Source organism: Xiphophorus maculatus, chromosome 11 (assembly GCF_002775205.1).
Source record: "Xiphophorus maculatus strain JP 163 A chromosome 11, X_maculatus-5.0-male, whole genome shotgun sequence".
NCBI lineage: Eukaryota > Metazoa > Chordata > Actinopteri > Cyprinodontiformes > Poeciliidae > Xiphophorus > Xiphophorus maculatus.
In genome coordinates, this window is record NC_036453.1 from 12,840,670 (window position 1) to 12,868,594 (window position 27,925).

Sequence of the window (27,925 nt, forward strand, 5' to 3'; positions counted from 1 at the left end):
CTTGTTTTGAGAAAAAAGAGGCTGAGCAGCAGCTCTGATGGATGGATGAGTTTTCCCTTATTGTTTTCTTTTGCCTTCGTCTAAACATGCCCGAGTCGTCCCACCTGTAGCTGCGGCTCAGTGTTAAGAGTAGCTCTGCTTCTCCACTGCCTGTAAATCAGAGTAACGTCAAAGATGTGCCCAGGCTGCTGTGATGGATGAAGTGGTTTGGGGTTGGTAGGATTTAATGCGTGTTGCGCCATTTTCTGTTATCATAAGTGAGGTGTAAAAAACAGCCTTGGGCAGCATCTCCGCCTCTGGTCTGAGAGGACGGATGTGTGTGGAAGAAATGGAGGCGAAGGCGGGAGCAGCCGAGAGAGTGATGGGGAGAGGATGAAGTGAAACAGAAGGCAATCAAGGTATGCTGGTGGAGGAGAGGAGTTCCCATCAATCAGAAGCTGCTTTGGCCGGCTCCGGGATGCGTGGGTGTTGGTGTGTGTTTGTGTTAGGTCAGAGCCTTGCCCCCACATTCTGCATGTTCTTCAATCATCCTGAGGGCGAGGGCCGCCGGCCCCGCCGCCCCCGGCCCCGCCGCCTCCACTCTGTCTGAATTATGGCTGTTTGCAGCGCCTGTCACAGCCTCTGCATCCTCTATGATCTGTATATCAGTCTGACACAATATTGCTTCTCACATTCCGGCTTTTTACCATAAATTCCTGCGACGCTCCCTGGTCACGATGTGCCGATGCTCTGACTGAAGCACATCCTGTGTGTCGCTTCCTGGCAGTCACTTTGACCCCAGATGACCTCTGGAAGGAGATTCTTACAGACGGAGAGAGATCTTCAAAGATTAGTCATTAAGTTGCTGCTTAAGCGGCATCACAAGATGGAAGCTGTTGCAGGACGCAGCATGTGGAATAATCTGGAGAACGAAAAGAAGATTTTATCTGAGAGTAACGTGAAAGTCTAGTTGGAGTGAGTTCAAGCCAACGGAAAACAATAAATCTCAAATGTTATTTTCACACACCGATGGTACCGATGCTACAGATGTGCTGCTAAATGGCAAAAGGTTTTAATAATACCTAAAAACCAAAAGGCTGGATTAACTACATGAGAACTAACAAAGAAGGAATCAGGGACTAGTGGTTTATTAAATGAAATGGTCAATCAGAAACAAATAATTACTCATGCTAACTGCTATATGTTAGTTGCTGATGCTAAATGCTAATTAGACCTTATTTATCTAAACTGCTAACAATGTGGTAAAATCCTATTTATTCAACTTTATGGTAGAATAAAATGTTTTTATAACACCATTTTCAGGTATTAATTAGCTAATTATGAGCTAATCATGATTAGCTCAATACTGTGAGATGCTAATGCTAATTATTAAAATAAATTTGAGGACCCCTGGTTATTCCAGGCTTAGTATTCGGGCAATTGAACATTTTCATACATATTCCACCTGTTCATGGATTGTTTTGTAAAGCATTTCTAAAAAGCATCTGTGGAATCTGAAATAGGCTGCCTACATGCTATGCTAGCTGACGTGCTATTGGCTGGAGTGTCCAAAGCAGCCAATCCAGGAGAACCATTTATTTTCCTAGCGATAGTTTTAAGACTGTTTCCAACATGTGTATTGGTGCATTTTAAGCTACATTTGGTGTAACTATTAAAATAGGGCATTATAAGTGTTTTTATAAAGATTCTGGTATTTACATTTAAAATTATGGATTTATAAAAGTATTTTGACAGGAACTAGACGGGGGCAGACATGGAGCAAGGATCGGAAGGTCGGGAATTGACCCCCAGATTTTCCTCCATAATTATGTGATGGCATGTGATAAATGGCCACATGTATGAGGATGATGGTGGTCCTCTAAAAATGTGTAAGAACTGAAATAAAATCAGTTTCTTAACTTCTCTTGACAATTTTATTACATTTTGTTGAATTGCCGAGGATGACTTAATGATTAATTTACAAGTGTTGACTTATTCTTACATATCTGAATTTATTTTTAATGTACTATAAGCTTATCAGAACCCAGCCATTATTATTTTTACATAACATTTCAAACACAGGAACCCATTCGGTATAATCAGGGACTGCAGTAGTGAAGATCGCGTCATGTTTCCAGTGTTCAGCTAAATGATTCATCTGATATCAACTGTCCTGAGAAAACCAAATCTGAGGCGTTCAGTCTGACATTCATGGCATTGGTTTTATAAAATTAATTAAATTATGGATGTTTTTTAGTCGAGACCAAATTATTTGGCTTGTGCATCAGACCGTTTAACTCGTAAAGCAAATGAATAAAGCTTCATGTCTTGTTTATACTGAGATTCTTTGCTCCGTCACCCAGAACATCTCCAGTAAACTCCTGTGATTCTCCATCAGTAATATTAATAATTAATAGAGTTTAGCGTGTGAACTGGGTGTTCTGGTTCTGATGCTTTGTTCTTCCTGCAGATCGGCTACTGGAACGGTGACGACAAACTGGTTCTGGAGGAGGAAACCCAGCAGCTTTCCAACGACACCACAGGCATGGATAACCGAACCGTTATCGTGACGACCATCATGGTAAGCTAGCATGCTGCATTCACTGCCTTCTGCGCTTTTTCTCAGACATCTTTTCTGCAAAACTTGCTTCTTTTGTAGGTTTACATAAACATTTTTTTCTGTGCCATGCCCTGATTGCAGCTCTACCATAATCAGGACAGTAGGGCTGTAACGATTCATCAGCTTCATTAAATTGTTTTGCTATTTAGCGCGTTTTGTTCCGGCTGGATGATTATTTGTGTTGCGCAGTGCTCTCACTTCTGCCAATGATTTGTGGATGAATGCTAAACGCTATTAGCGCCAAGCGCTGGAAGGAGACAGCTGACTGAAAAACAGAGTTGGCGTGACCGCGATGCTAAAACGCCTCAGCAGGAAACATTAGAGTTGAGATCGGCTATAAAAAATCCGATTAATTAACTCTGAACACTTGAAGTAAACCCGACATTTTATTTTATTTGAAGACTCCCAAACCGGACTTTGCTCTCTTTAGGCTTAGTAATGTAACGTTTCCTGTTTTTAGCTTTTGCTTAAAATCTTCCAGATCCATCATGTCACTCGCTGATCAAGAATAGTAGTGATGTGCAAAACATTTTACAAAAAAATAAGATTTAAAAATCTTCAAACTTTTTATTTTTAGCAGTGAAAGTAAAATGTTTTAATTCTCAGCTATTTTTGCACCTTGAGGAAGTGGAGTCAATTCAGCTTCCTCCCTCTATTCAGCCCATTTTAACAGACTGGTCCCCAGTTGGACAGGAGGGGACATGAAAGGCCTTAGTGGCAGTGATGGACGCAGCGTCCCGAGCCCAAACGAGGCCCAGAAGAACCGGAGCAGAGGAGAGACAGCGGCCATGTTAATGGATCCCTGTTCAGAAACACTCAGAGCCATAATGGAGTCCCAGGAGAGGGAGGGGGGATGCATATGGAGGGAGACGCTGGCTTTGTTGTTTTTCAGAGGATGGAGGACGTCTCTTCACAGACACGCCGTGTGTGTGTGTGTGTGTGTGTGTGTGTGTGTGTGTGCGTGTGTGTGTGTGTGTGTGTGTGTGCGTGTGTGTGCGTGTGTGTGTGTGTGTGTGTGACTGTGTGTGTGTGTGTGTGTGTTTTTGGTCCTTTAGGTGTAAAGCTGCATGTTTTTCTCCCAGACTGATGGATCCTGGTTTGTAAAGTAGCAGAGTTGCTGTTTGCTCTAAATCTGTCACTTTGTCAGACTACCTGCTCTTACTTACAGTATATTACACACTCAGAGGACTCCCTGTAAGCCCTAAAACAGCTTAGAAAGACTAATGCTCCCATAATCACACCAATTCAGATCCATCACCTTCCTATGTAGCATGATTTTACTCTTTCTCTGTGGCGGCTTCCTTTCTGATGTCGGATCAGCGTGTTTGTCGGTCGTGGTTGGAACCGACCTTGTGAAATATCCTGATGTTTCCTGTTTGTCTTCTGAAAGCTTAAAGCCCTGCTGTGTTTATACGCAGCGGCTTAAACTAAAAGGAAACGTCTGATTATTTTATGATAGAAAATAAATAAGACCAAGAAAAATAATTTCACCACCTTGACACGATATTTTACTTTAACAGTTAAAATATGAAAAGTGATGGAAATCTTTTGGTCATTTTTGTTTCCATTTGTCATTGCAGAAATTACAGTTAGTAGAAAATGTCATGGCGTAAATAACAGGTGCATTTCACTGGATCTAAAAAACCTTTAGTTTAACGAGATGAGTTCAGTCGATCACTCAGAAGAAATGAACGCCTCGCTAAAACAAAGCAGGAGTTTTTAATGGTACGATATTTAACGGTCCGTCCCTCTGAGAGCAGAGACTGTTTCCAGTGAGGATGAACCCTGAGCCTGCAGCAGCAGGAACCAACCGGAGCCCAATAAACCGTTCAGCAGCTTCATGACATAAAAACTGGAATAATGCATGAAGAGGCTGCTGGGTGAGTCAGCGCTGTCTCTGTGTCACCGGGTCATTTGGACCGCCGGCCGTCGCTCTGGTGCTGATTAGCGCTCCTGACCAAACAGACCGTTTGTCCCGAACACCAAACACGGACCCAAACAAGCCGGCGTGGCGCTGAGCAAACGGGTTCCGTTTGGTTACATGTCGGGGTGCTTGTTTGGCTCTGGATCATGAAGCGGGCCGGGTCGTGTGTTTGTTCTGGACGGCCCGTGTCGTGAGCCTCATTAGACAGCGGCGGAGCGGTGATTATTGACCAGGCTGTCAGCCATGTTGGCCTTTTAAAGTGAAGACCGTGAAGGATCGCTCTCTCTTCCTGTGCCAGAAACACGGACCGTTCTGTCAGAACCAAGCCTCCAGAAACGACCAGAACTCCGATCCATTCAGAACCCATTGAAACCAACTGGAACCTCACCACTCAAACTGATGCAGTTTTATCTGCTTCAACGTATTTTATTGGGATTTTATGTGATGGACCAACATAATGTGAAGGATGGTTTGCATCCATTTTCTTACAAAACATAATTATGTTCATTAAAGATTAGAGACGTCAGAAAGTCACCGACGTCTGTGCGAGTGAAGAAGATTACAGGCCTTAAAATGTCTGAAATTCATTTTAAAAACTAAGTTTGCCTTTAATATCGTAATCAGATCTTCAAATCTGTGTTTTTGTTGTTGTTGTTGTTGGGTTGGAAACTTTTCCACATTTTCAGAATCAGAAATCACCAAAATTATGAACCCAAACATAAAAATGTAATTTGATATCAAGAGCTCACAGTGTAAAGACATTAAGTATTCACAAGTGAACATTAGAGGAAATAAAGTCAACATCCAATAGAAGATAATGTATCCGTCCACTTTATTTTCTTTATGTTGAAATCTAAAAACAGAAATAAAATTATGGTTCTTTAATCATGAAAACAAATATTCTTTAGTAAATATTTATCCAAAATTATAAGCAGATATTTTTCATGTAACGTAAGTTTAATTTATCTGAAGGTAAATAAAAGTATCAGATGGCTGAACTGAAGTCTGAAGCCGGTACTTATCGCCGTTCTGTGCTGAACCATCATTAGGTTCAGGTAATAATTATAAACGCTCTAATCTCAGTAATCACCTTCAGAAAGCAGCAGAAGTTCTTCTGACCTCTTCCTGCTGGACTCTGACCCAGCTTTGGTTCTGTTCTTCATCACTTTGTGAACAAACGTTGGAAAGGTGAGCAGAGACGAGCGTTGAGTCGAGTCTCTGAGGAGACGCAGCAGTGGTCCCGGTGAGACCCGGTCCGTAGCTCTGGTTCTCTCCTGCAGTTCAGATGTTAGGAATTGAATGTTTTGGGTTTGGCAGATCAGCTCCAGGAACAAACTGCCTTCATGAAGAGTCGCAGTAAAGCAGCGGGGGGGGGATTTTACAGTCACACCTGTAATGTGTCTCTAAATTAACCCCAGCGTGAATCCTCCCGCCTCAGGAAGTAGACTGAGCCGCTCAGTAATTACATGGTTGGCGGTTCGACCCTGCGCTCCGTCTGTCGCTGGAGTGACCTTCAGAGAAACTCCAAAACCCAAAAGGTTCCTAATCGGCCGGAACGCTGCTGGTGAACCGTCCGAAAGGAACCAGTATTGAGTCTATTTAGAAACTCCAGATTTGATGAGCCGGTCAGATCTTATTGACTCTATTGAAGCTTTCTTTTCATTAAAACAACATTTTCCTTGTAACTTTCTGACTTATTTTCTGGTAGCGTTGCATCTTTATTCATCGAATGTTATGACTTTATTCTCGTCATTGAAAGAAAAAAGATGTTGTCCTGAAGCTAGTACTCTGTCATATACAACTGATCGAATTAAATGAAATTTTCTTGTCTTAATGAGTTTTGCATTTTGTAATGCCATACTGCTGCTGAATTTAGTTTCTACTTCTGGCAGCTAAAGGCTTCCATACGGAAAAGACTGTTGCTCTATTTCACTAGTAGAATAAATGAAAACACAACACACCAGCCTGTGTTGTGTTTGACGCTCTGGTTTCACTGGTTTCACTGGTCTTGTAGGAGGGTCCCTACGTCATGCTGAAGAAGAACTGGGAGTCGTTCGAGGGCAACGACCAGTACGAGGGTTACTGCGTGGACCTGGCCTCCGAGATCGCCAAACACATCGGCATCAAGTATAAGATCGCCATCGTCCCAGACGGGAAGTACGGCGCTAGGGACCCAGAGACCAAGATCTGGAACGGCATGGTCGGGGAGCTGGTGTACGGGGTAGGTGGTGCTATGCTTACCGATTCTGTCCAGAGGTTAGCTGGTTGGTTAGTTGGATGGTTGGCTGGTTGGTTGGATGGATGAATGGATGGTTGGTTGTTTTGTTGATTTGTTGGTTGGTTGGAAGGTTGGTTGGTTACATGGATGGATGATTAGCTTATTGATTGGACGGTTGGTTGAATGGATGGTTGGTTGGTTGGTTGGTTGGTTGGTTGGTTGGTTGGTTGGTTGGTTGGTTGGTTGGTTGGTTTATCCTACAGTCCTAGGTTTTACCGTGGCTCATTTGTTTGCAGCCATTTTGGCATGTAAACGTTGAGTTGGGGGCGTGGCCTCCAGTAGCTTATTTGGATAAAATTTAAAGCAGAAAAATCCAGAAGGTTTACGGTGGAAATGTGAGTTAGGACAGCTCTGTGTTTACTGGGAACATCCAGAGAAATTATCAACACTTTTCCATTTCTTCCCCGGAGAAGCTCTTCAACCCGGCGAGTTTTTAAAACACTAAACGCTGCCAGGCTGTCGTCTTAGCGCATTCTGCTGAGGATGTAAGAACTTTAATCTCTGCCGTTTTCTTTCCTGGGGCTGTGTTTCCCAACGAGTTGGACGGCCGTAATGAAAGTTAAAATGCTGTGAGAGCGTAAGCCCCGCGCCGCCATGGCTGCCGAGCCGTTCGCTGTAATCTGGTTTGTGGATTTTCTGCGAGCTGGTGAGCGTTTTTCCACAGCTGCAGAGCAAAGAGGTGACACACTGTCCTGCACTCTAAGCATATTTCTCTGATTATTTTATCCTTCCTGCTGATTCTCAGAGTCACAGTTAAGCCTCGGACTATTTTAAGGTCTATTTTTGCTTTTTATTTCCTAACTGCCACGGACTTGTACGACAGCGTATTAAGGCCACTGTCAATAGGAAAAAAAAGCTCAGAAATTTTGAGATTAATCTCAGAAATTTTCTAAAAAAAAAAACAAGGAAATTTCTTAGCCTGAAAGGTAAAAAAAAAAATTTGCTATAAAAACTTTTAGGTTAATTCAGAAATTTTCTAGGAAAAAACGTAAAGGTTTTTGAGCTTGAAAGGTCAGAGAGATATTTGAAAAAGTCACAATTTTTGTGATTAGTCTCAGAAATTGTCTTTAAAAATTTCTAAATTTCTGATTTTGGAAAATCCAAAAATTGCTTGAAAAAAACATCAGTAATTTTTAGATTGAAAAATGGCTAGGAAAAAAATAAACGTCGACATTTGTTTCAAATTTCTACAAAAAAACAAGTGAACTTCTTTTTTAAAAGTCAATTTGTTAGAACAAACCTTAGAAATTTCATATTAATTTTAGAAATTTTCTAGAAAAAAATTGGAAACTTCTGGGTTTGAAATGCTACTTTAAAGTCAGAAAACTCGATTTTAACCTCAGAAATCATTTAGAAAAATAAAGTTGGAACATTTTAAAAGTGGAATATCTTTAACCTTCGAAACGTAAACATTTGAGATCAATCTCACGATTTGAGATTTTTCTTCTAAATTTTTTACTTTTAAAGTTCAGAAATGAGTTTATTTTTTCTTGAATATTTCTGAGATTATTCTCAAAATTTATGTGAGTTTTTTTGTAGCAAATTTTCAACTTTTCAAGGTCAAAAATGACCTTGTTGGGGGCGTGCGGTTAGCGCGACCTGTATTTGGAGGCCTTGAGTCCTCGACGCGGCCGTCGCGGGTTCGACTCCCGGACCCGACGACATTTGGCGCATGTCTTCCCCCCTCTTCTTCCCCGTTTCCTGTCAGCCCACTATCATATAAGGGACACTAGAGCCCACAAAAGACCCCCTGGAGGGGTAAAAAAAAAAAAAAAAAGACCTTTTTTTCCCAATTCAATTAAATTCAGAAATACTTTATTAATCCCAAAGGGAAATTAATGTTGTTGTAACTCAATAATTCTCCAAAGAGTTATTATAGATTTTTTTTTTTAAATCATGAAAAAAAAAATAGATTCAAAATTTCTGAGATTATTCTCAAAATATCTCAGTTTTTAAGCAGACATTGACTCTTTTTTCCACCATGGCCCTAATATTTAGTTGCAGTCTCAACCTAATCCTGACCTAATCTCGACTAAATCCTCTTCCTCTTCCCCCCACAGAAAGCGGAAATCGCTGTGGCCCCTTTGACTATCACGCTGGTCCGGGAGGAGGTGATCGACTTCTCCAAACCGTTCATGTCGCTCGGCATCTCCATCATGATCAAGAAGCCGCAGAAGTCCAAACCGGGCGTGTTCTCCTTCCTGGACCCGCTGGCCTACGAGATCTGGATGTGCATCGTGTTCGCCTACATCGGCGTGAGCGTGGTGCTCTTCCTGGTCAGCCGCTTCAGCCCGTACGAATGGCACACCGAGGAGCCCGAGGAGGGCACCGACGGTCCGCCAAGCGACCAGCCCCCCAATGAGTTTGGCATCTTCAACTCTCTCTGGTTCTCCCTGGGCGCCTTCATGCAGCAGGGCTGTGACATCTCCCCCAGGTGAGTTCGCTCTTCCACTAAACTTTAACCCAAGAAGAGCAAGAGTCGCCACAAACTCTGCTCAGACGTGACCTCAGGCCAATTAAATTCACAGATTGACATCATGTCAGGCTAACTGCCGCTTATAGTGAAGCTGCTAACCAGAGACAAGCTAACAGCTAAACATAATGAAGGTAATTGCTAGTTATAGATAACTGCTAACTGAAACCAATTTAGCAGCTACTTATGATTAGCATAACTGCTAACTGGAGATAGGCTAACTGCTACTCGTAATGAAGCTAACTGTAAACAAGCTAAAAGCAACTTGTTTTGAAGGGATCTGCTAATCATAGTGAAGCTAACTGCTAACTTGAGACAATTTAGTAGCTACTTGAGATGAACTACATCCCTCAGGGTGTACATGACCTCCACTTTGACATCATGACAGGCTGCATTATCTTGGTCATACAGATAACTTAGCGCTCACTCTGTGCTCAAATCCCTGGCCTGTCAATCCAATTAAGTCCTTCATCAATATTTCAAGCATGTCTGATTGACACAAATAGCAGCTGAGTGAATCTTAACACCCTGCTGCTCATCACAGCAGGGTGTTTAGATTCAGCGAGGTAGAAGAAGAAAAACTCATTGCTAATAAAACTTAAGCTAACAGACCCTCAGAATGACCATGAAGCTAATCGCCATCAAACTACCAGAAACTAAAAGATAACAGTGTTTTACAGCTAGCATCACATCCACTCACACCATACCCAACAGTTTTAATGTCAAGCTAACAGCTACTCACTGAAGCGACCTGCTAACTTGAGACAAGCCCGCAGCTACTTGGGATGAAGGTAATTCCAAGTCACAGTGAAGCTAATTACGAACTGGAGACAAACTAAATACTACTCACAGTAAAGCTAACTGCTAACTGTAGACAAGCCAACAGCTGCTTGTAATAAATTTAATTGCTAATCTCTTTAGACACTAAAGGCTAACCAAATCTACTTGTGATGAAGCTAACTGTAGTCAAGCTAACACGTGTAACAAAGGTGATTGCTACTCACAGTGATGTTCTGCTAACTGTAGACAAGCTAAAAACTACTCATACTGAAGGTAATTATTATTTATAGTGAAGCTACTTGCTAACAGAGTTGGAATGAAGGACATTTTTAGTCATATAGTGAAGCTAACTCCTAACTCTAGACAAGCTAACATATCCTTGTAATAAATTTAATTGCTAATCTAGTGACACTCCGCTAACCAAATCTACTTGTGATGAAGTTAACTGTAGAGAAGCTAACAGCTACTTGTGATGAAGCTCAGACCTCATCCCCTCAGGGTGTACATGACCTCCAGGCCAATTAAATTCACAGTTTGACATCATGTCAGGCTGCATTATCTTGATCATACAGATAACTTAGTGCTCAAATCCCTGGCCTGCCAATCCAATTAAGTCCTTCATCAATATTTCAAACATGTCTGATTGACACAAATAGGAGCTGAGTGAATGTTAACACCCTGCTGTGACGAGCAGCAGTTTGTGGCAGCGAAGTAGAAGAAGAAAAACTGCGTTGTGTTTTAAATCCTTAAGGTTACCAGCAGTGTGTCTTTGTTAGATTGTAGATGTCTTGAGGTGAATCCGTAATGTGGGTCAGAGATTATTATAACTGCAGCATAAAGCTGATAAGTTAACATGAGAACATTTGCATTGGAACAACAGTTTGACATTTTTGGGAATACCTAGGGACATGACAAATCTATTCACAATTCAGTATAGGGGCATACTGTCTGTCTAAACAGCTGAAATATATAATAAAACTGGGAGTCCATTGTGAAAACAAAACAAAGATGGCCGAAATTGGCCACGGCTCAATCTTCTTGCAGCAGTCAAAGAAATCTCAGTCTGAAGATTCTTAAAAAACTTCTAATGGGAGCAAAAATAAAAGTTAATGAATGTCAGCATAACCAGATACTATAGCTATGCTATTAGCAGGAATCTGAGTAGCTAATGTGGAGACAGCGGCTAGCTTATCCCCAGTTAGACAAGCTCCAGCTAGTTTGTCTAACTGGAGACAAGCCAGAAGCTATTCATGGTTAAGCTAACTGCTAAATAGAGAGAAGCTAACAGATACTCATGATGAAGCTAACTGCTAATTATATTAAATTCTTAGGTTGGTACGTTTGTGAACACTTTATCTGCTTTACATTCTTATCAATTTAGCAAGAGGCTGCTATTTGTTTCACTGCTTCTCATCTGAACGAGATTTGTGTTTCTGTTTTTGCTAATGTTAGCTTTCTGTTTTTACCTCTTCTGCCAGCAGTTCTTTGTCCGTATGATTTGGCTCATGCTGAAATCCAAAACCACTTTATTAGCCCTCCTTTCAGTTTTTCTGTTTGTTGAAGCCAATTTGGGGTTACGTTCCACAACATAGCAGCGTACTGTCAGCTGCTTTAGTTGCTTCCTCAAGGTGATTTTCAGTTTAAAATTGGCTCACATAGCATTTTCTTAAACTGTGAAGGTTTTAAATTTCAAACACTTACGATGTAGGTTTTAGCTTGAGTCTCCCAGGTGAAATGCTGATTGTTTCTCCAAACAGAGACAAGTCTGATTGCTGCCTGTTGATGGTTGTTTATACTTACCCAACATAACCCCAGTTTAAATGGGGGAAACTCAAAAAGAAAGAGGAATTTTATGTCTGAAATGATTCCAGCTGCAATGATGTGAGGTAAGGAGACGAGGAAAATGAGAAACGAATTATTGTGATGTTAAAGAATGATTACTGAAATGTTTTCTGCAGCGCTGTTGCATCAGATGATGCTTCCCAGAAATGCTGAACTCGTTCTTCTGTTTTAGAAGAGAGTTTTAAGTTGATGAGGGAGTTTGCATGTAGCTCAAAGTAAAAACTGTTGCTTGTTTTTCTGTGTTGCACTGATATCTGCTGCTCTGTTTGCTGTCGCTCGTTGTCGAACGTCTTGTGTTGCTCTGACTGATTCTGCTGATTTTGGTTCGGACTGTCTCTGTACTTGTTGTTCTCTGCTTGTCTGCGACTTCCCCTCTATTGTTTGAAGGCAAAGAACCCTGGAGTTCGGCAGACTGGTTCCCAGTAAACATGGTGGAGGATCTGGCTTGCTCTTGTTGTTGTGCGGTGGAAGTCGCCTGTTGTTGTGACATCAGGCTCCCTGTCTGCGACGCGGCGAAGCCTTCAGACGGTTATAAAGCCTCTAATTCCCCGCGGTTTCTCATTTGCTGCAAAGCCATCTCAGTGTGAATGGCTTTGTCAGGCTTAAACTTCCTGCTGCTGGTGCGCTCGGGTTATTTCAGGAGCGGTTGCTCTATCAGCGCCGCCCTGTGCTGCTGCTTCTCTAACGGCTGCTGTTGTAGAGTAATAGTGTGAACGCTGGCAGATGAAATCGGCCCGTATCAGCCGCGCCCACGCACGGAGGATCCAGAGGCGCGTCAAAACCGGAGCTCACGTAAGCAGCCCGTACTCCAGCGGGTCGGCGTGTATGATTAGGAGAACACCTGCTGTGCACCTCCACCTGCCTCCATCCCACCTCCGCCCTCCGCCTGCCTTCCTGCAGATAACAGCCTTAAAGCTCAACAATGCTTTTCATCCTTTGCTCTGTTGGCGCTTCCCTCCCATCTCTGCTAATCTCATGACGCCTCAGTCCATCAACCGCTTCCAGATCACCCTGAAACCAGAAGGGACGAGGTCAGAGGTCAAAAACAATTACAAAACAAGTTACAGCTGCTGAGAGATTTTACCAAAACCTTCAAATGTACCCAGAAACATCTGTGAGGGAGGAGTGTTTTCCAGACACATAGTGTGTTTTAGTTAAGAGCTCAGAATGTTGGAGGAAAATCCAGTTTCCAAGCTTGGAAACCCCCACTCTGCTCCTTCAGACTAGCCAGAAGCAATTAGCAAACGCCTGGTGGAACTGCTGTAGGAGCTACAGCTCAGTGCTGGTCCTGATTTTAGATTTCCTCTCCTCATTGGAAACAGGACAGGTCGTTCCTGAAGGCAGAGTTTCATAAAGAGCCTGAGCTTTTAAAGAACAGCTGAAAGAAAACTCATTTGGCTTGTTGACATTCTGATTAATTAGAGGGACAATGTAAAGAAATGAGAATCAGTGAGGGAGTGAATATGTTTCCTAAGCTATATGTGGACCGGTCTGTGGTTCTGTCCCTTCAGGAACATTAATCTCTCCTTCCTAATCTAGATCTTTAACTAATTTCTCCCTCTCTGACAGGAAGGGCAAACAGAGCTGGAAATAGTCTTCTTCTCTTTTAAATGCGGGTTTCTGCCCCCCTCCGCTCCCTCTGGGCGGCCGCAATAATTAATTCAGTGATTAATATCCCGGTCTCCAATGGTTACGGGAGAAGAAGGGAGCTCAGATGAAACGGTGACACCAAAGTCATTTTAATTGACTACAAATCCCAGCTGAATAGAGGTGAAGTTTTTCCCTCCTGCGGCGGCATCAGGAGCTCCTTGCTCCTCCAGGTGACTTCCTCCGGCGGACCGACCATCTTTCTGCTGAGTAATGCCGCCGCTCATTTGGTCCTGATTAGCGCCGATTAGCTCAGATTGTGAAGCAAACGTTCCTGACGGCTGCAGATAGTCGCAGGCCAGAAGAAGAGAGGAGGACGACTTTGAAGCTGCTCTATCTGTTCACGCCGCGCCGTCAGTGCAATGCCAATTAGCTTTTGTTATCCGGCGCCACAGCGCTGCTCTGCCGCATGGCTTATTGCTCATGTCAGCAGCGCCTCTCTGCACTCGCAGCGCATATTCTGGGCTGCACTGGAGGCTCTCACTGGGCCGGGTTCACCGCTGGCCCGGAGCTTCAAAGACGAGCTCCAATTTAGAGCTTCTGCTTTGATATTCGGGTCCCTGTGCTAACGATGCTGCGGCTATGAAAAACAGACATGTATGGCTGACGTTTAGGTGCATATATGTTCTTGTTTTACTTAAAAAATCTACACATTCCTGTCAAAATGTATGTTTTCTAAGGTTCGTTTCTGAATCAAACTCTGGTCCTCCAAACCTCGGTCTGGGTTCGGTTGAAGTGAACTCTGGTTTGGTTTGAATGCATGTATGAACGCTGAGCGGACCAGAGACCGCTCCAAAAGCAACGCAGGGCATTCAGCTGTTTTTGCTCCGTTTTCCCTTTTGCTTGTTTCCTTTTTAATGTCCTAACAGAAGTTTGTTTTTTAGTTGGATTCTTCAGGATAAATATCAGAAATATTTAATCATACTTTTTTTAAAAAAAAAGCATTAAGAGTGTGTAAACTTATAACAGCCGCCCCTCATCAAATATATTTCAGCTTTTTATTACAATTGTCTGCGTTAATGTGGAATTAAACCATTTGTTACAAGTTTTACTGTTTTAGTTAATAAAATAGTTTTAAAAACCATTTCTCTTCTTTTATCCTCCTATAAATAGTTATTAATTATACATTTGACCCAGGAAGCCTCAGATTGAGTCATTTTTTTATTACTGGTCAGGTTATTATAATTATATAGTAATTATATAGAGTAATTATAATTTTATTCTCTGTGAGTAAAATCCTGATTTCTATCATTTTATTTTTATTCTGGAAAGTATTAAGGAGGAAATTTATTAGGTTAGCTTAAATTTTGAAAAAAGCATGGCTCTCTTTTCCTCCTGTTAGCCCGGATCGCAAGCGGATGCCGTCACGGCTGGAAAAACAGACGGCGAGGCTCGATGACGTCACAGAGATACAGAGTTTAATTCAATAGTAAACACCGTATGAATTTAACAAGAAAACTTCAGAGTACAAAAATACATTCTTTACCTGAGACAAAAGAATTAAAAAGAACAAAGGATCCTTTGGAGACAGCTGTTGCTTAAAAGCATAACAGGACAGTTGTCTGAATTTTATTGTTGCGCATTCCCTTTTTCTAGGGAAGGCGTTTCTCTTTGTTAATATATGCAAATAGGGCGTACCTCTGTTTTGACCAACCAAGAGCGACCTTGGAAAAAAACTTAGACCTTCCCCTGAGTTTTAATGACAAATATCAAGAGTCATTTTAGTTATTAAAGTTATAAGTTATTTTCACAAAACCTATCTTGCTCCTCTGCAGTCAGCTTCTCCAAAGATTTGACCCTTTGCTTTATCACAAACAATAATGAGATAGAAGTCTTTTTTAACCTGTAAAACATAACATTCAAATCATTCTCTTTTGATTCCGATATTGTCATAGTTAGTACATTTTCAAATACATTCGATTTACTAGATTAGTACTTGTAGCTTGGGTAATATACTTTAATCTAACACACTATTGCTATTAATATTAAGAGGTATATCAGAAATTAAACTAAGTGTTTTCCAAGATTCCTAAGTTGTGGTCAACTCCAGATGCAACTTTGAGCTCCTGGGAAACCCCCGACCTCTGACCTGCGAGCCGGGGAAGATATTCTTTATGGCCTCCTAATTTAAAACCTTTCAAGAGCATAGTGTTTTATGGTTGCTCTAAGTTACAACCTTGCCAGAAAAATGTTTATCTGTGAACTCCTGCTTGCATCTGCTTTTGTCCAAAGGAATGTTGGTCTACTTAAACATACATGGCATTAGCTTAACTATATTAAACCATCAAAAATAGCCATGATTCCTTAACAAAAGTCAGCAGTTTATTCCTAAATCCAGAAGTTTAAAGTAATAAAGGTGCAACGGATCAGTAATCGGTGTTTAGTAGCAACAGAACCTTTTTATTAAATAAAAACTGGAGACCCTTTCGGTTGTTGTGCTAACCAGTCACTGATAATAAAGCAGATTATGGCGTATTAATGATCCTGAGGGGAGATTTGTTTTGCTTTCATCCTGATTATTATCTCTGAAGTTCCTCCGTCTGATTTTCCCATCATATGATTCGTTTTTACGGCTGCAGATGGAAAGAAGAAAAGCATTTCATTTGCCGTATAATTTATATGCTGATTGTTCCAGCAGGGCTTTGAAGCTGGGATGTTTGCTCTCAGAAAGCACTTTCTGGCTCTTCAGTCACACTAGAGCGATGTGCGGAGATATATTCACACACATCGCTCAAATCCAGATGAAACATCAACAACTTTAATGTTTCTGCATCAAACTTCAGAGGATTAATTACTGCTGACCCTGGTGTTCACTGGACTGCCAGAAAATATGTCAGAATCCCACTAAAAATGCTTAAAACTTCCTATTATATTAGTTAAAACCACAAATATACCTTAATAAGAATGAGTACGCTCAGTGGAAGCCAGGCTAGCGCTAACGCAGAAGCTAACATCCATGATTTTTCTCAGGATCCAGCTAATAGCATGTCAGCTAGCTAGCTAGTTTGCCATGTCAGATTCCCAAACTGCATTTTCCTTAAAATATTGTTTTAATGTGTACAAAAAATGTAAAACCTTTTTACATATTAAGGGAGTGTGTATAAACTTATCAATGCTCCTGATATTTTTACATAATTTTACATTTGTGACATGTATAATCCATGAATATTACAACTAGTTAACGTATGAATATAGCATTTATTTAATTTTATCTACAGTAGAGGAACAATCATTATTTTTTAAAATTTCACCAAAACAAAACGAGCATCAATAACAGAAACACCAACAATAATGAAATAATATTATTACTTATTATATCCAGCAGTAGTCATGTTATTATACAATCATTTGGACAGTTTAATTTTTTTTAATATTCCACAGTTTGACTCCATTACCACCATCAGAACTGCCAGTTGTTGTTTTTTTTGGTAGTTCTGAATTTGCATATTTAAAACTGTAATTCCCTGATTCAATTAAAAGAATTGTAAATGGGTTTTTTTCTGTTATTGTTTATTTTTGGTTTATTTGAGGTAATAAATCCACCAAAAGAAGAATTTTCACAAATATTTAAATCCAGTTCAGTTCAACACTTTATCCCGAGACGCTTTTTAAATAAAAGTCAATCCAATCCCATTTATTTCAACTGATTCTACTTATCAATCAATGCATTAAGCTCAGTTTATAATTAGTTTAAAAGTTTTCTGTCTCAGGAATCCCAGCAAAACATCGAGTCGTTGTTCTCCTGACCAGCAGGTGGCGGCAGTAGACAATCACAATATTTCTAAGGTTTATAGATTATGGTTGTTCTTCTTTGATTGGGGTTTATTGTTAATCACCAACAGCCACAATTTAGCAGCAGGGCCATTAGTAAAGTAAAAATAATTAACAACAATATTTTGTCCTGTTTAGCTCTGGAATAAATTTTTCAAAGTCATATTTTTACCAAAGTCAACATTTAGATATGTGGTAGAAATGTCTGTGAAATCTGGAATTTGGCTGTTTAAAATGTGGAGAAGCCGAGTATAAAGCGGCGCTTCTCTCCTATTTAATGAATACAAACGAGTTTAACTTGCACTAATGGTGGAAAACCGCCGACTAATTGCTGAAAGTGTCTCTTTTTTTTGGTCAATATTGAGTTTTGTGTTTTCCCTGCGGCTCAGCGGGCTGCGGTGCAGCAACTCTGGAGCCAATTTCTGTTTAGTTTCCACTTTATTTCATCTAATACTCTCCTGTCTGGGTTTTCTTGTTTCCAGCGCTCAGGGAAAACTCGCCTCATACATCCTGACATTCAGGTTTCAGCTCAGCATCAGAGAGAGATGGAGCTTTCTTCTGCTTCCTCATGAAAACTGACTTTCATTCTGCACTGAAACTATATCTGGAATCCTGCTTGTAAAATGTCTGACAAACCTTTTATTACAAAAAACTGAGAGTATTATGTCAACTTTGTCTGCTCCTTTTCAATAGTTTAAAGCAGATCTAATGTGCAAAATTCTCATTTTGTACAGTTTTATACTTTATGCTTCCAATAAGAGTCCAGCTTTTTAAAAAATCAATAAGTGTATGTTTTTGGTGTCTGGAAAATGAGCCGTTTTAAAAACCTGCTTAATGTAACATCACAAATCAGCAGGCACTGCCCATTACCTAGCAACCCCAGTAGAACTCGTTACTTAGCAACTCAAGCTGAGCTCCAACACATTTGGTGAGCTGGTTTTAACCGCTGTATGCGCTGTACAATGGCTGCTGGAAAAGAGAAGTGTTTTGTTGTTGACTTTCCATCCTGAAATCACTTGCTAAATTCTGGGTGGTTGTGCTGAAGGCTCCATTTCTGCTTTTCAAAGATCTACGGTTGTATTAGTTGTGCATCAGTTTGCAGTCATTTTCATGTGTGAGGGTAATCGTTGAGCCAGCAGCAACTCATTTAGATTTAACTTGATTAAACATTTGAGTAAATGGAGGAAAATGAACAAGTGGAGGACAGAAATCAGGCCTAAAAAAAGAGCAGATAAAAAAAGATCCCATTTTATTTGCAACTTTGGTACTTTTCAAACACTCGGCTGAAAATAGGAAGAAACTGAATCTTTTGTGTTTCTGTTTAAAATCGTTAGTAATCATTTAATGGACTCAAAGATAAGTGTTAAAGCACCGAATGTCCAAAGAAAATCCAACCGGTCTGAAAGGACTAAAGAGAGTTTGGCTGCTTGGAAGTAAAATTTTTAAAATGAGGGATGGCTAAAGACTCATTTTTAAGGTACATCTATTATCTGACTTCAAAATAAAATATTTCTTCACCATTTTTTTGAAGATTAATATTTGGAATCAACAAAGTTCCAGTTAAATGAAGAAGCAAAGCAGTGATGCAGCCTGGAAATAACTCGCTGAGGTTTCCTCCATTGACTGTTTACTTCAGGCGCGTCGGGACGCAGCCGCGCGTCACTGCGGATCACAGTCAGAGCTACCAGCCAGCCAACACGCAGCAGTGCATCATGGGAAACACTCTGCTCCTCTGGTTCAGTTTGAATAAAGCAGCAGAGACAGAAAACATGACGACTCTCCTCTTTCTAATTAAGTCAGTTCAGTTTCTGTTTATGTCACCAATTCATCAAACAATGAAGCTTCAGGTCCAATTCAGAGAAATCATCCCAGTTTAATCCAGATTACAGCAGAATAAAACCACATCCTGGGAAGCGACAGTGGAGAGGAACGACTGTCAGTGCACGAGCTTCATCTGCAGAGTGTAACTTTATAAAAATATTTTTCTTACATATAATCTGATAGGTAATCTTTGAAAAATTGATATCTGCCTCCTCCCTGTTCCTATTAGAAACAACCAATCAGAGCCAAGGGGCGGGGCTTAGCACTGTCAATCCCTCTCCATGTTGACTGCTCACATCCTCCTCCTTCCTCTTTGCTACGCTGCAGCTAGCACAGCCTACAGTCAATGCTGGAGGTAGTTAGCATAGCCACCGATGATGTTGGACAAGCTGTTTTTCTGTAACTGTAAGTTGTTTCTCCATTAGCACATTTAGCAGTGCATACATGCGGTTGATTGACAGCGATAAGACCTGCCTCCTGGTTCTGATTGGCTGTTTTAGCAAATATTTTAATAAAAGTTACATTCTGCAGCTTTAAAGTCTGAATCAGTTCTTTGAGCTCAGATTTTAAATATTGCCCCCCTCTCTGGCTGCGTTTACATTCTAATGACTTTAACCTTATTTTCCCACAATGCACCCTGTCAGCACCGCCTCCCTCTCTGGTGACATTTCCCTGCTAAACTGATTGGAATCCCCAGAAACAGACGGAGCAGAGACTCATCGGTATTCAGGTCTGGAGCTGAAACATCAATAAGTCCATTTCAAGGCTAAAGTTCCCAACATGCAGCAGCCGCAGCAGATCTTTAATGGGGATGTTTTCCTGAACTGTGTGCTGTGAGCGCCCCCTGCTGTTTGTTCTCCTCCATGAAGGGTTTCTGCTTTGACGTTCTCCTCACTCGCTGCTCTGATCCGTCTGCCCCCCCCAGAGGAGGAAGAGGAGCTGCAGCGCTCTTCCTCCGGTCAGAAACAGAATCGCCTCCATCAGTGGGAACATGGAGGGTTTGATGCTCTGATGAGGGCTGAACACAGAGACACAGCTCCCTCTGGTGGTGGCTCAGCTGCCATGCTTCAGATGTTACCACGGAGCAGAAAGGTTCTGATTCCCTGCTGTACAGCGCTGACCTCTGACCCCCTTTACAAACCAACAGACAATCCTACAAAATAGACATCAACTTTTACAATGTTTTTATTCACTAATTATTTCATTCATTTAGCATAAATACTAACCTCATATTGCCTAATTTCAGTTAGCCATCAGTATTATCAGATAACATTACCAGTTTTATTATAATGTCGTATTTTATGTTAATCCCATCAAATTTTGTTTTATCCCCACAGTTCTTATGTTCTTTGCAGCAGCAGTTCCGTTCAACATCCTCTTGTCAGAATATTTTCCATTTCATGCTAGCTAAGTTAGCATGAGCAGTAAAGCAGCTTGATGAATTTGATTGGCAGTCAATCAGAAAATGTGCTTCACAATCAAAGATTTTAATCTATATTTAAAAACATTAAAACACTTTTTATTTAAACTTTTTTACTCTTCTTCCTCCACTCTGAAACTCTTTGCCAGGCGACGTGGGAACAGGTTTCCTATGCGTTCCCTAAATGATGAAACTCGCTCTGCTCTGTTTTGTGTTCTGTCACTGATGACAGACATCAGTTTAAAACTGTAAACGGCTGTACAGATCCTCAGTGAAGACATGTTTGTACATCCCGAACTCTTTGGAGTTGAACCGGATTGAAAATCGATCTGTTAATTATTCTTCAACATAAATATTGTCGTATTATTGAGACTTTATTCTTGTTTTTTTTAATTGTCATTTCTTCATTCTTGCTCCGTTCTGACTGATTCGTCTCTCTCCTGTCTCGCCCTCTGGTTTTCCTCTGCGGCGCCCCCTGCAGGTCGCTGTCCGGCCGGATCGTGGGCGGAGTCTGGTGGTTCTTCACCCTCATCATCATCTCGTCCTACACGGCCAACCTGGCGGCCTTCCTCACCGTGGAGCGGATGGTTTCGCCCATCGAAAGCGCCGAGGATCTGGCCAAGCAGACCGACATCGCCTACGGCACGCTGGACTCCGGATCCACCAAGGAGTTCTTCAGGGTGAGTAGGGGTCAAAGGTCAACTCAAGGGAAGGTAGGAGAACACATCAGGACTTTTTTCTGCCAACTGATTTTCAGTTTTTTGCCTTTGAAGTCTTTGTCTCGTTGCGACCCAGAAGGAAGGCAGACCAACACAAACAGCAAGAAATGATACAGTATCTGAAAAGTGTGGCAGGCAGGTAGGCACAGAGAGAGCGCCACCTCTCTGCAGACAGCCTCTTCTGTGGATGGAAACGTTTTAATTCCCATTTATTATTGTTGTTTTAGCCATCTGACAGCTTTTGCAGTTATTTAGAAAAGAATCGTTTAAATGTACAGTTCCTCACCACGTCGGACAATCATGTCGCCTGCAGATACAAAAACCTACATAGTGGAAGAGAGGCGTCAACAAGCAGAGCATTTCTGCTAGCGTTTCAAACTTAAATAAATTAATAATAAGACAGAAGAGCCGTGTCAAAGAAGGCGGCTGTTAACGCTAATCCAGTACTTGGAAGTGTGCAAACACGGTCATTCAGCTCCTCCACTACTATTGCTAAAACTGCAGGCGGACTTCAGTTTTAAAACATCGCAGAAAATCAACGTCATAATTTATGACTTTTCTTTCTGATTGCTGATTGGCCCGGTCAAAAACCTACTGGAGGAATCCAAGTGAATGGGAGAAAACCAAACTGAGCTGTAGGCACAATCTGAATTTAGCAGAGTATGTAGTTTTCATGTGATGTCACAGTTCCATGAACTTTGTAGCTGACGGTCATCTTGACAGGCAGTTGCTATGGAGTTGCTATGACAACAATAACACAAGCTACAAACTTAGAACTACCTCTCGTTACGTATAAATACGGATCGACCAATACTCAGTTACACCAATACTCAGTTACTATTTTAAAGAGCTCTACCCTCTGTGTAATAATAAAACAGCAGTGACATTCACTGTAGTACTTACTGATGAACTAGCAAAATTAGCTTAGCTAATATAACTTTTATCTGCTAGCTAAGACGGCCATGTAGCCTACATGTTTGTTACAACATGTTCTTACTCTGCCAGTCACCAGAACCTCGTTATTCACCTTAAGAGTTTGTACATCCTTTACAAATTCTTTTAAACTGATTGTGTCTGTAGATTTCAGGTGAAGCTCCTCCATGTTGTATAAACTCTTCCTGTTCACTATGTAGTGAACTACATCGTAGTATGAGATCAGAAGTAGCTGGTCAACATCTTCTAACATGCTTCCATTCTCTGTCTCATACGGGTCGGTCCGGACAGCAGCCATTTTGTTCATGTATCTTTCTCTCACACATTGGTCAGTGTCCACATATTTTCTTCTAGTTGACCTTGAAGCTCATGGCTCTGCTCAGTCTGTCTGCGAATCAATAAAACCAAAATGAATCCAAATGTTTGGACTGGCTGAATCTCTTTTTCATTTTGGTTTGGTGCTTTTTCGCGTGTCTCCATGGCGGTTTTAACATCGTAACATTCCACGTGGTTATAAAATGGAGGCCAAAAGACAATGGATTTTTTTATTTTATCAAATCAATAATGGCAGTGAATACTTCTGCTTTGTGTTGGTCTGTTGGAACCCCTGGGGGGTGAATACTTCTGGAGGTGTGTGTGTGTGTGCGGGTGTGTGTGTGTGTGTGTTGGAACCCCTGGGGGGTGAATACTTCTGGAGGTGTGTTTCTCCTGAACCCTGCCGACTCCCCGCAGCGCTCCAAGATCGCCGTCTATGAGAAGATGTGGGGCTACATGAAGTCGGCCGAGCCCACGGTGTTCACCAAGACCACGGCGGAAGGCGTGGCGCGGGTCCGCAAGTCGAAGGGGAAGTACGCCTTCCTGCTGGAGTCCACCATGAACGAGTATACGGAGCAGAGGAAGCCCTGCGACACCATGAAAGTGGGCGGGAACCTGGACTCCAAGGGTTACGGCGTCGCCACGCCCAAGGGTTCACAGTTAAGGTGGGTGGAATAGTGTAACAATATGGCCGACGTGTTGTTATGGTATTCCACCTTCCTTGGCGTGCTGCCTTTCTGTGGTGGGGGGTTTGCTGCATGTGTGATGATGCGGGAAGGGGGCGGGGCTTGTCTCTTGTTGTGTCTCTTCCAGGTGTACATTCCAGGTAAGTCTGTGTGATTCAGCTGCATGGAGCTAAAGGATTTGTGTTTCTTCTGAGGAGCCGTGTGAAGGTCCAGCTCTGCCTCCATCAGACTCCACTGATCCGGGATATGGACCTGTGCAAAAGCCGCCTCACATTACCTTGTTTATGGTTAGAGAACAGCACCTGTTCACCTGGATACCTGGAGGTCCAGACACTCCAGATGGACTTTTTCATCCAATTAATCATTTTTCCATCTATTAAATCATCCATCCATCGAATTAGTCATAAAAAGAATCGTCAATCCAACCTTTAATCCAATTAACAAATCATCAGTACATTAAATCATCCATCCATTCCTCAGTCTTGGATTTCTCTTTAGTTTCTTTCTGAGCTCCAGGCTGTAGTACACTGCATTAAGCTGTAGTAAACCACAGTACGCTGTAGTAAACTCCGGTGAACTACAGTACGCTGTAGTAAAATGTAGCAAACTACAGTAAACTGTAATAAACCACAGTAAACTACAGCAAGCTGTAGTAAACTGTGGTGAACTACAGTACGCTGTAGTAAAATGTAGCAAACTACAGTAAGCTGTAATAAAGTGCAGCAAACTGTGATGAACTGCAGTAAACTGCAATAAGCTGTAGTAAACTGTAGTAAACTACAGTAAGCTGCAGTAAACTAGTAAACTGTAGTAAACTACAGTAAACTGCAATAAGCTGTAGTAAACTACAGTAAGCTGCAGTAAACTACAGTAAGCTGCAGTAAACTGTAGTAAACTACAGTAAACTGCAATAAGCTGTAGTAAACTACAGTAAGCTGCAGTAAACTGTAGTAAACTACAGTAAGCTGCAGTAAACTAGTAAACTGCAGTAAGCTGTAGTAAACTACAGTAAGCTGTAGTAAACTACAGTAGGCTGCAGTAAACTGTACTAAGCTGTAGTAAACTACAGTAGGCTGCAGTAAACTGTAGTAAACTGCAAAAAGCTGTAGTAAACTACAGTAAGCTGCAGTAAACTACAGTAGGCTGCAGTAAACTGTAGTAAGCTGTAGTAAATTACAGTAAACTGTAGTGAAGGATCTGTGAGGCTGTGCAGCGCTGCTGTGGTTGGAGTTCCTGCTTTGACTAGACACAGTCAGTGACAGATGCCGGTGGTCCTCTCCTCCAGGCTGCTTCCTCTGGAAGGGGCAGGATCACCCTCTCACTTCCTGCCGGGAAACCAGCAGCAGCAGCAGCAGACTGGACGCTCACACCGCTCCTCTGACTCAGCATCATGCTGCTTTCTGTCTGCAATCTGCTGCCATTACCAATGTTTCATTTTGTCAATGATGCAAAGATATGAAAAGGATCTGAACCCAGCAGGAGACAAACCTCTGGACCCTGTAGACAATCCCAAGACTATTAAATAATTTTTTTTGTTAAAAATTTACAAGAAATGAACTGGAGAAAGCATTTTGTTACGCAACAGAAATACAAATGTTAATGGGGAAAAATATTACTAAAACATACTGAAATTGATATGTTATTTTTCGTGTTCATGTTTATTTGTGTCTATTTATCAGCCTTTTAAACTGATGTGAAACAAGCAGTTTACGTCAGCTGTCGGTGAACTACGGCTCTCCCGTTTTCCTCCTGGCGGCTACGCTACGCTAAGCTAGTCCGCAAATTGAATCCATCCGAGTATATAAATGCAGTGTAAACATAATCACAATACGTTGACCTTTTACCAAGTTATGAAAAAACTAAAACTATTTCTGTAACTAATAAAAACGGAACAATATTTAACTAATAATAACTAGCAAATAAACTCTAAAAACTAATTAAAACTGAATTAGACAAACAAGAAGCCACAAGTAAATAAAACTGAACTATAATAAAGCCTGAACGTTTCCACAGCAGCCGGCAGAGTAAAACCATGAAGTCTGTTTTAGATTTACAGAAAATTTCACCGATATTTGGCTCAGAAACGCTTCATAATTTTATTAAACCGATCCAAACAAGGCCTGTAATAAATCTCACTGGGTGATAAAGCATCCCAGAACTTATTGCTGTAAATTATAAAATTGTACTTTTGAGACCATTTTCAATCAAATTAATGAAAGATCAATAAACTTTAAATTCTAATGAACATTTAAAGCTCATTATAACCGACACCCCTAAATTAAACCATCTGCCTTCAGAAGCCACCAGATTCATGTAAAAATATCTAAATGTTTGCGGTTCAGGTTGTAGTAGTAGGGAACAGTTAGAGATGTATTTGATTTGATTTATGCAGTTGTCATGGCGATGGAGGTCGGTGTATTTTTTCTGCTGGGTCACAGCAGCAGAGTAAAAGCTTCATCAGCTCCTTAAAGCACACTCTGACCTTTGACCTGAATCTCTACCTAATCAGAGATCTATAATCACAACTTTCTGTAATTACTTGTATTTATTTCCTTTTTAGTTTTGTAAACTAAACCTGTCTGTATTCACAAAACTAAAAAGCAAACTTTCAAATTTCAGCTTAGAAATGTGAATGTTGGTGCAGCTTTGCATCCAGTCCACTAGGTGGCAGCAACTTGTTTGATTCAGCAGTTTTAACTGTTTTATAAAGCTGAGTACATATGTGCAAAAGTTTTAAACCATTAAGTATGTACTGTTTTAAAATGAAAAACATAAAGACATTAAAAAGCTTTAGAAGACCTGTTAAACTATTGCTTTACTGGTTAAAACGAGACAGTATCTGAAGACTTTCGTCTTAAAGGCCACAATGTAATTCAACATGTAATAATTTTTTTTAAAAAAGAAAAGAAATACTTTAATTAAATAAATGTATGTATATTTATTTAAATCAAAGCATTGATTTATAAAATCAAGGAGTAATGTGCAGAAATAGAATATTTGTCATTCATTTTATTGTTAAAGCATAGAATTATTTGTTCCCATTTATTCTAAAATCTTGTTGAGCAGTACAAATGAAATCTCTGTAATTTTTGATGCGCTATTCACAAAAGTTTTATTAATGACTAATTTTTTTTAACATGGCTATTTTTAAAAAAAACTTTCTGTTTGTTTTATTTAAACTATTCTTGTATATTTACTCATTTATTACAGCCTGCATCGTTCATCAGGTTTTCTGAACTACTTCCATGTCTTTGTTTTTGAGGTGGTTTAAAACTTTTGCTCAGTTCTTCTTCTGTAGCGAATATTACATCAATATATATCAGTCGGCGTAACTTTAACTAAATTAGAAGGAGCTAATGCTAAGCTGCTAAACACAAAAAGAAAATATCTGAAGCTAATGCTAACCTGATAAACACATAAAAAATGTGCATAAGCTAACACTAAACCACTAAATGCATACAAAGATTAGCATAATCCAATGCTAGCCCACTAGCACACAAAATGCAGAAGCTAATTCTCAATAAAACAATTAGCATAAGCTAATGCTAAGCTGCTAAACACAAAAAGAACTTATCTGAAGCTAATGCTAACCCGATAAACACAAACAAAATTGCATATGCTAAGACTAATCCACTAAACACATAAAAAATGCTAATGCTAGCCATTAAAGATGATCGTTTTTCGGTCTATCTCATATCTTCATTTTCTTCCTGTTGACAACCGGTTTGAGTCTCGCTAACAGCAACGTCCTCACGTTCTGATTTTGCTACACATTGTTATTTTAAAGTTGTATAAATAGGATGACAAACGTCAAAAGCTCATCCAAGTAATGAAAATGGGGATCATTTTATGGCAATATTTGGCTTAAAAGGCTCAAAAACGGCAGCCATCTTGAAAAATGGCTGTCATGCTGAAATCCCTGTGGCTAATGGGAACTAAAAGATGCTAATGTTTGTTTCCAGCTTTAAGCTGCTGCTCTGACAGGAGAGGTTTGGCTCAGGGAGCTTTCAGGTCTTTTAACTGGGATTAACTTTTTTCCACCCTTGTCCCTCTCTGACTTCTCCTCCCTCTCCCCTTTTCTTCTTCCTCCCCTCCCAAATTGGACAGCATACTCACCCCTTTCACCAAATATGCTTTATCGTTTTCAAGAAGTGCTGTTAACCTGGCCGTGTTAAAGCTCAATGAGCAGGGCCTGTTGGACAAATTGAAAAACAAGTGGTGGTACGACAAAGGAGAGTGTGGCAGCGGAGGCGGTGGCGAGAAGGTTAGCCACGATGTCGCTCTGACGTTGATGTGGGTAGGAGAGAAATGTTTGTTGGGAACAGGAGCATCTGCCGGGTCGACCCCGTGAGGAAGAGGAGGAAGAGGAGTGCTGTTGAAGCAGAAATACTCGCTGTTCTTGACGCAGAACGGAGCCGGTAGTTCTGGTCCAGCAGCGCTAGCCGTTGAACCCAGAAAGGTCCCGGCAGTATGCGCCCGTTCCAGAAAAGCGACGCAGCCGGGGGCCCCACCTGTATATGTCTGTTAGCTCCGCCCCCTTTCCCAAACCAACCTGGGGTCACATGACCAGAGAGCAAAGAGACATGTAGCGTCCGTGGGGCCCTCACTGGCTCCGTCACTTTGTGAAGAGTACTGAGCTGCTCTTGTTGGGCTTCTTCTGACTGAATAACATAAAATAACATGTCCTATGATGTTATTTATGTTATTTCCCCACCCT

General features: G+C 41.0%; 1 protein-coding gene across 2 annotated transcripts in view; it reads left to right on the top strand.

Annotated features, from left to right (window-relative positions):
• Positions 1 to 27,925, top strand: part of LOC102224370 (glutamate receptor 4) — a 92,246-nt gene that overhangs the window by 55,225 nt on the left and 9,096 nt on the right. The window contains exons 10-15 of one of the 2 annotated variants that reach the window (XM_023341954.1): positions 2,450 to 2,560; positions 6,538 to 6,744; positions 8,862 to 9,235; positions 21,037 to 21,235; positions 22,940 to 23,187; positions 27,358 to 27,472. In XM_023341954.1, the coding sequence (XP_023197722.1) occupies positions 2,450 to 2,560; positions 6,538 to 6,744; positions 8,862 to 9,235; positions 21,037 to 21,235; positions 22,940 to 23,187; positions 27,358 to 27,472 (1,254 nt within the window). The remainder of the gene's footprint in view (positions 1 to 2,449; positions 2,561 to 6,537; positions 6,745 to 8,861; positions 9,236 to 21,036; positions 21,236 to 22,939; positions 23,188 to 27,357; positions 27,473 to 27,925) is intronic. The other variant, XM_023341955.1, reaches the window with a different exon arrangement.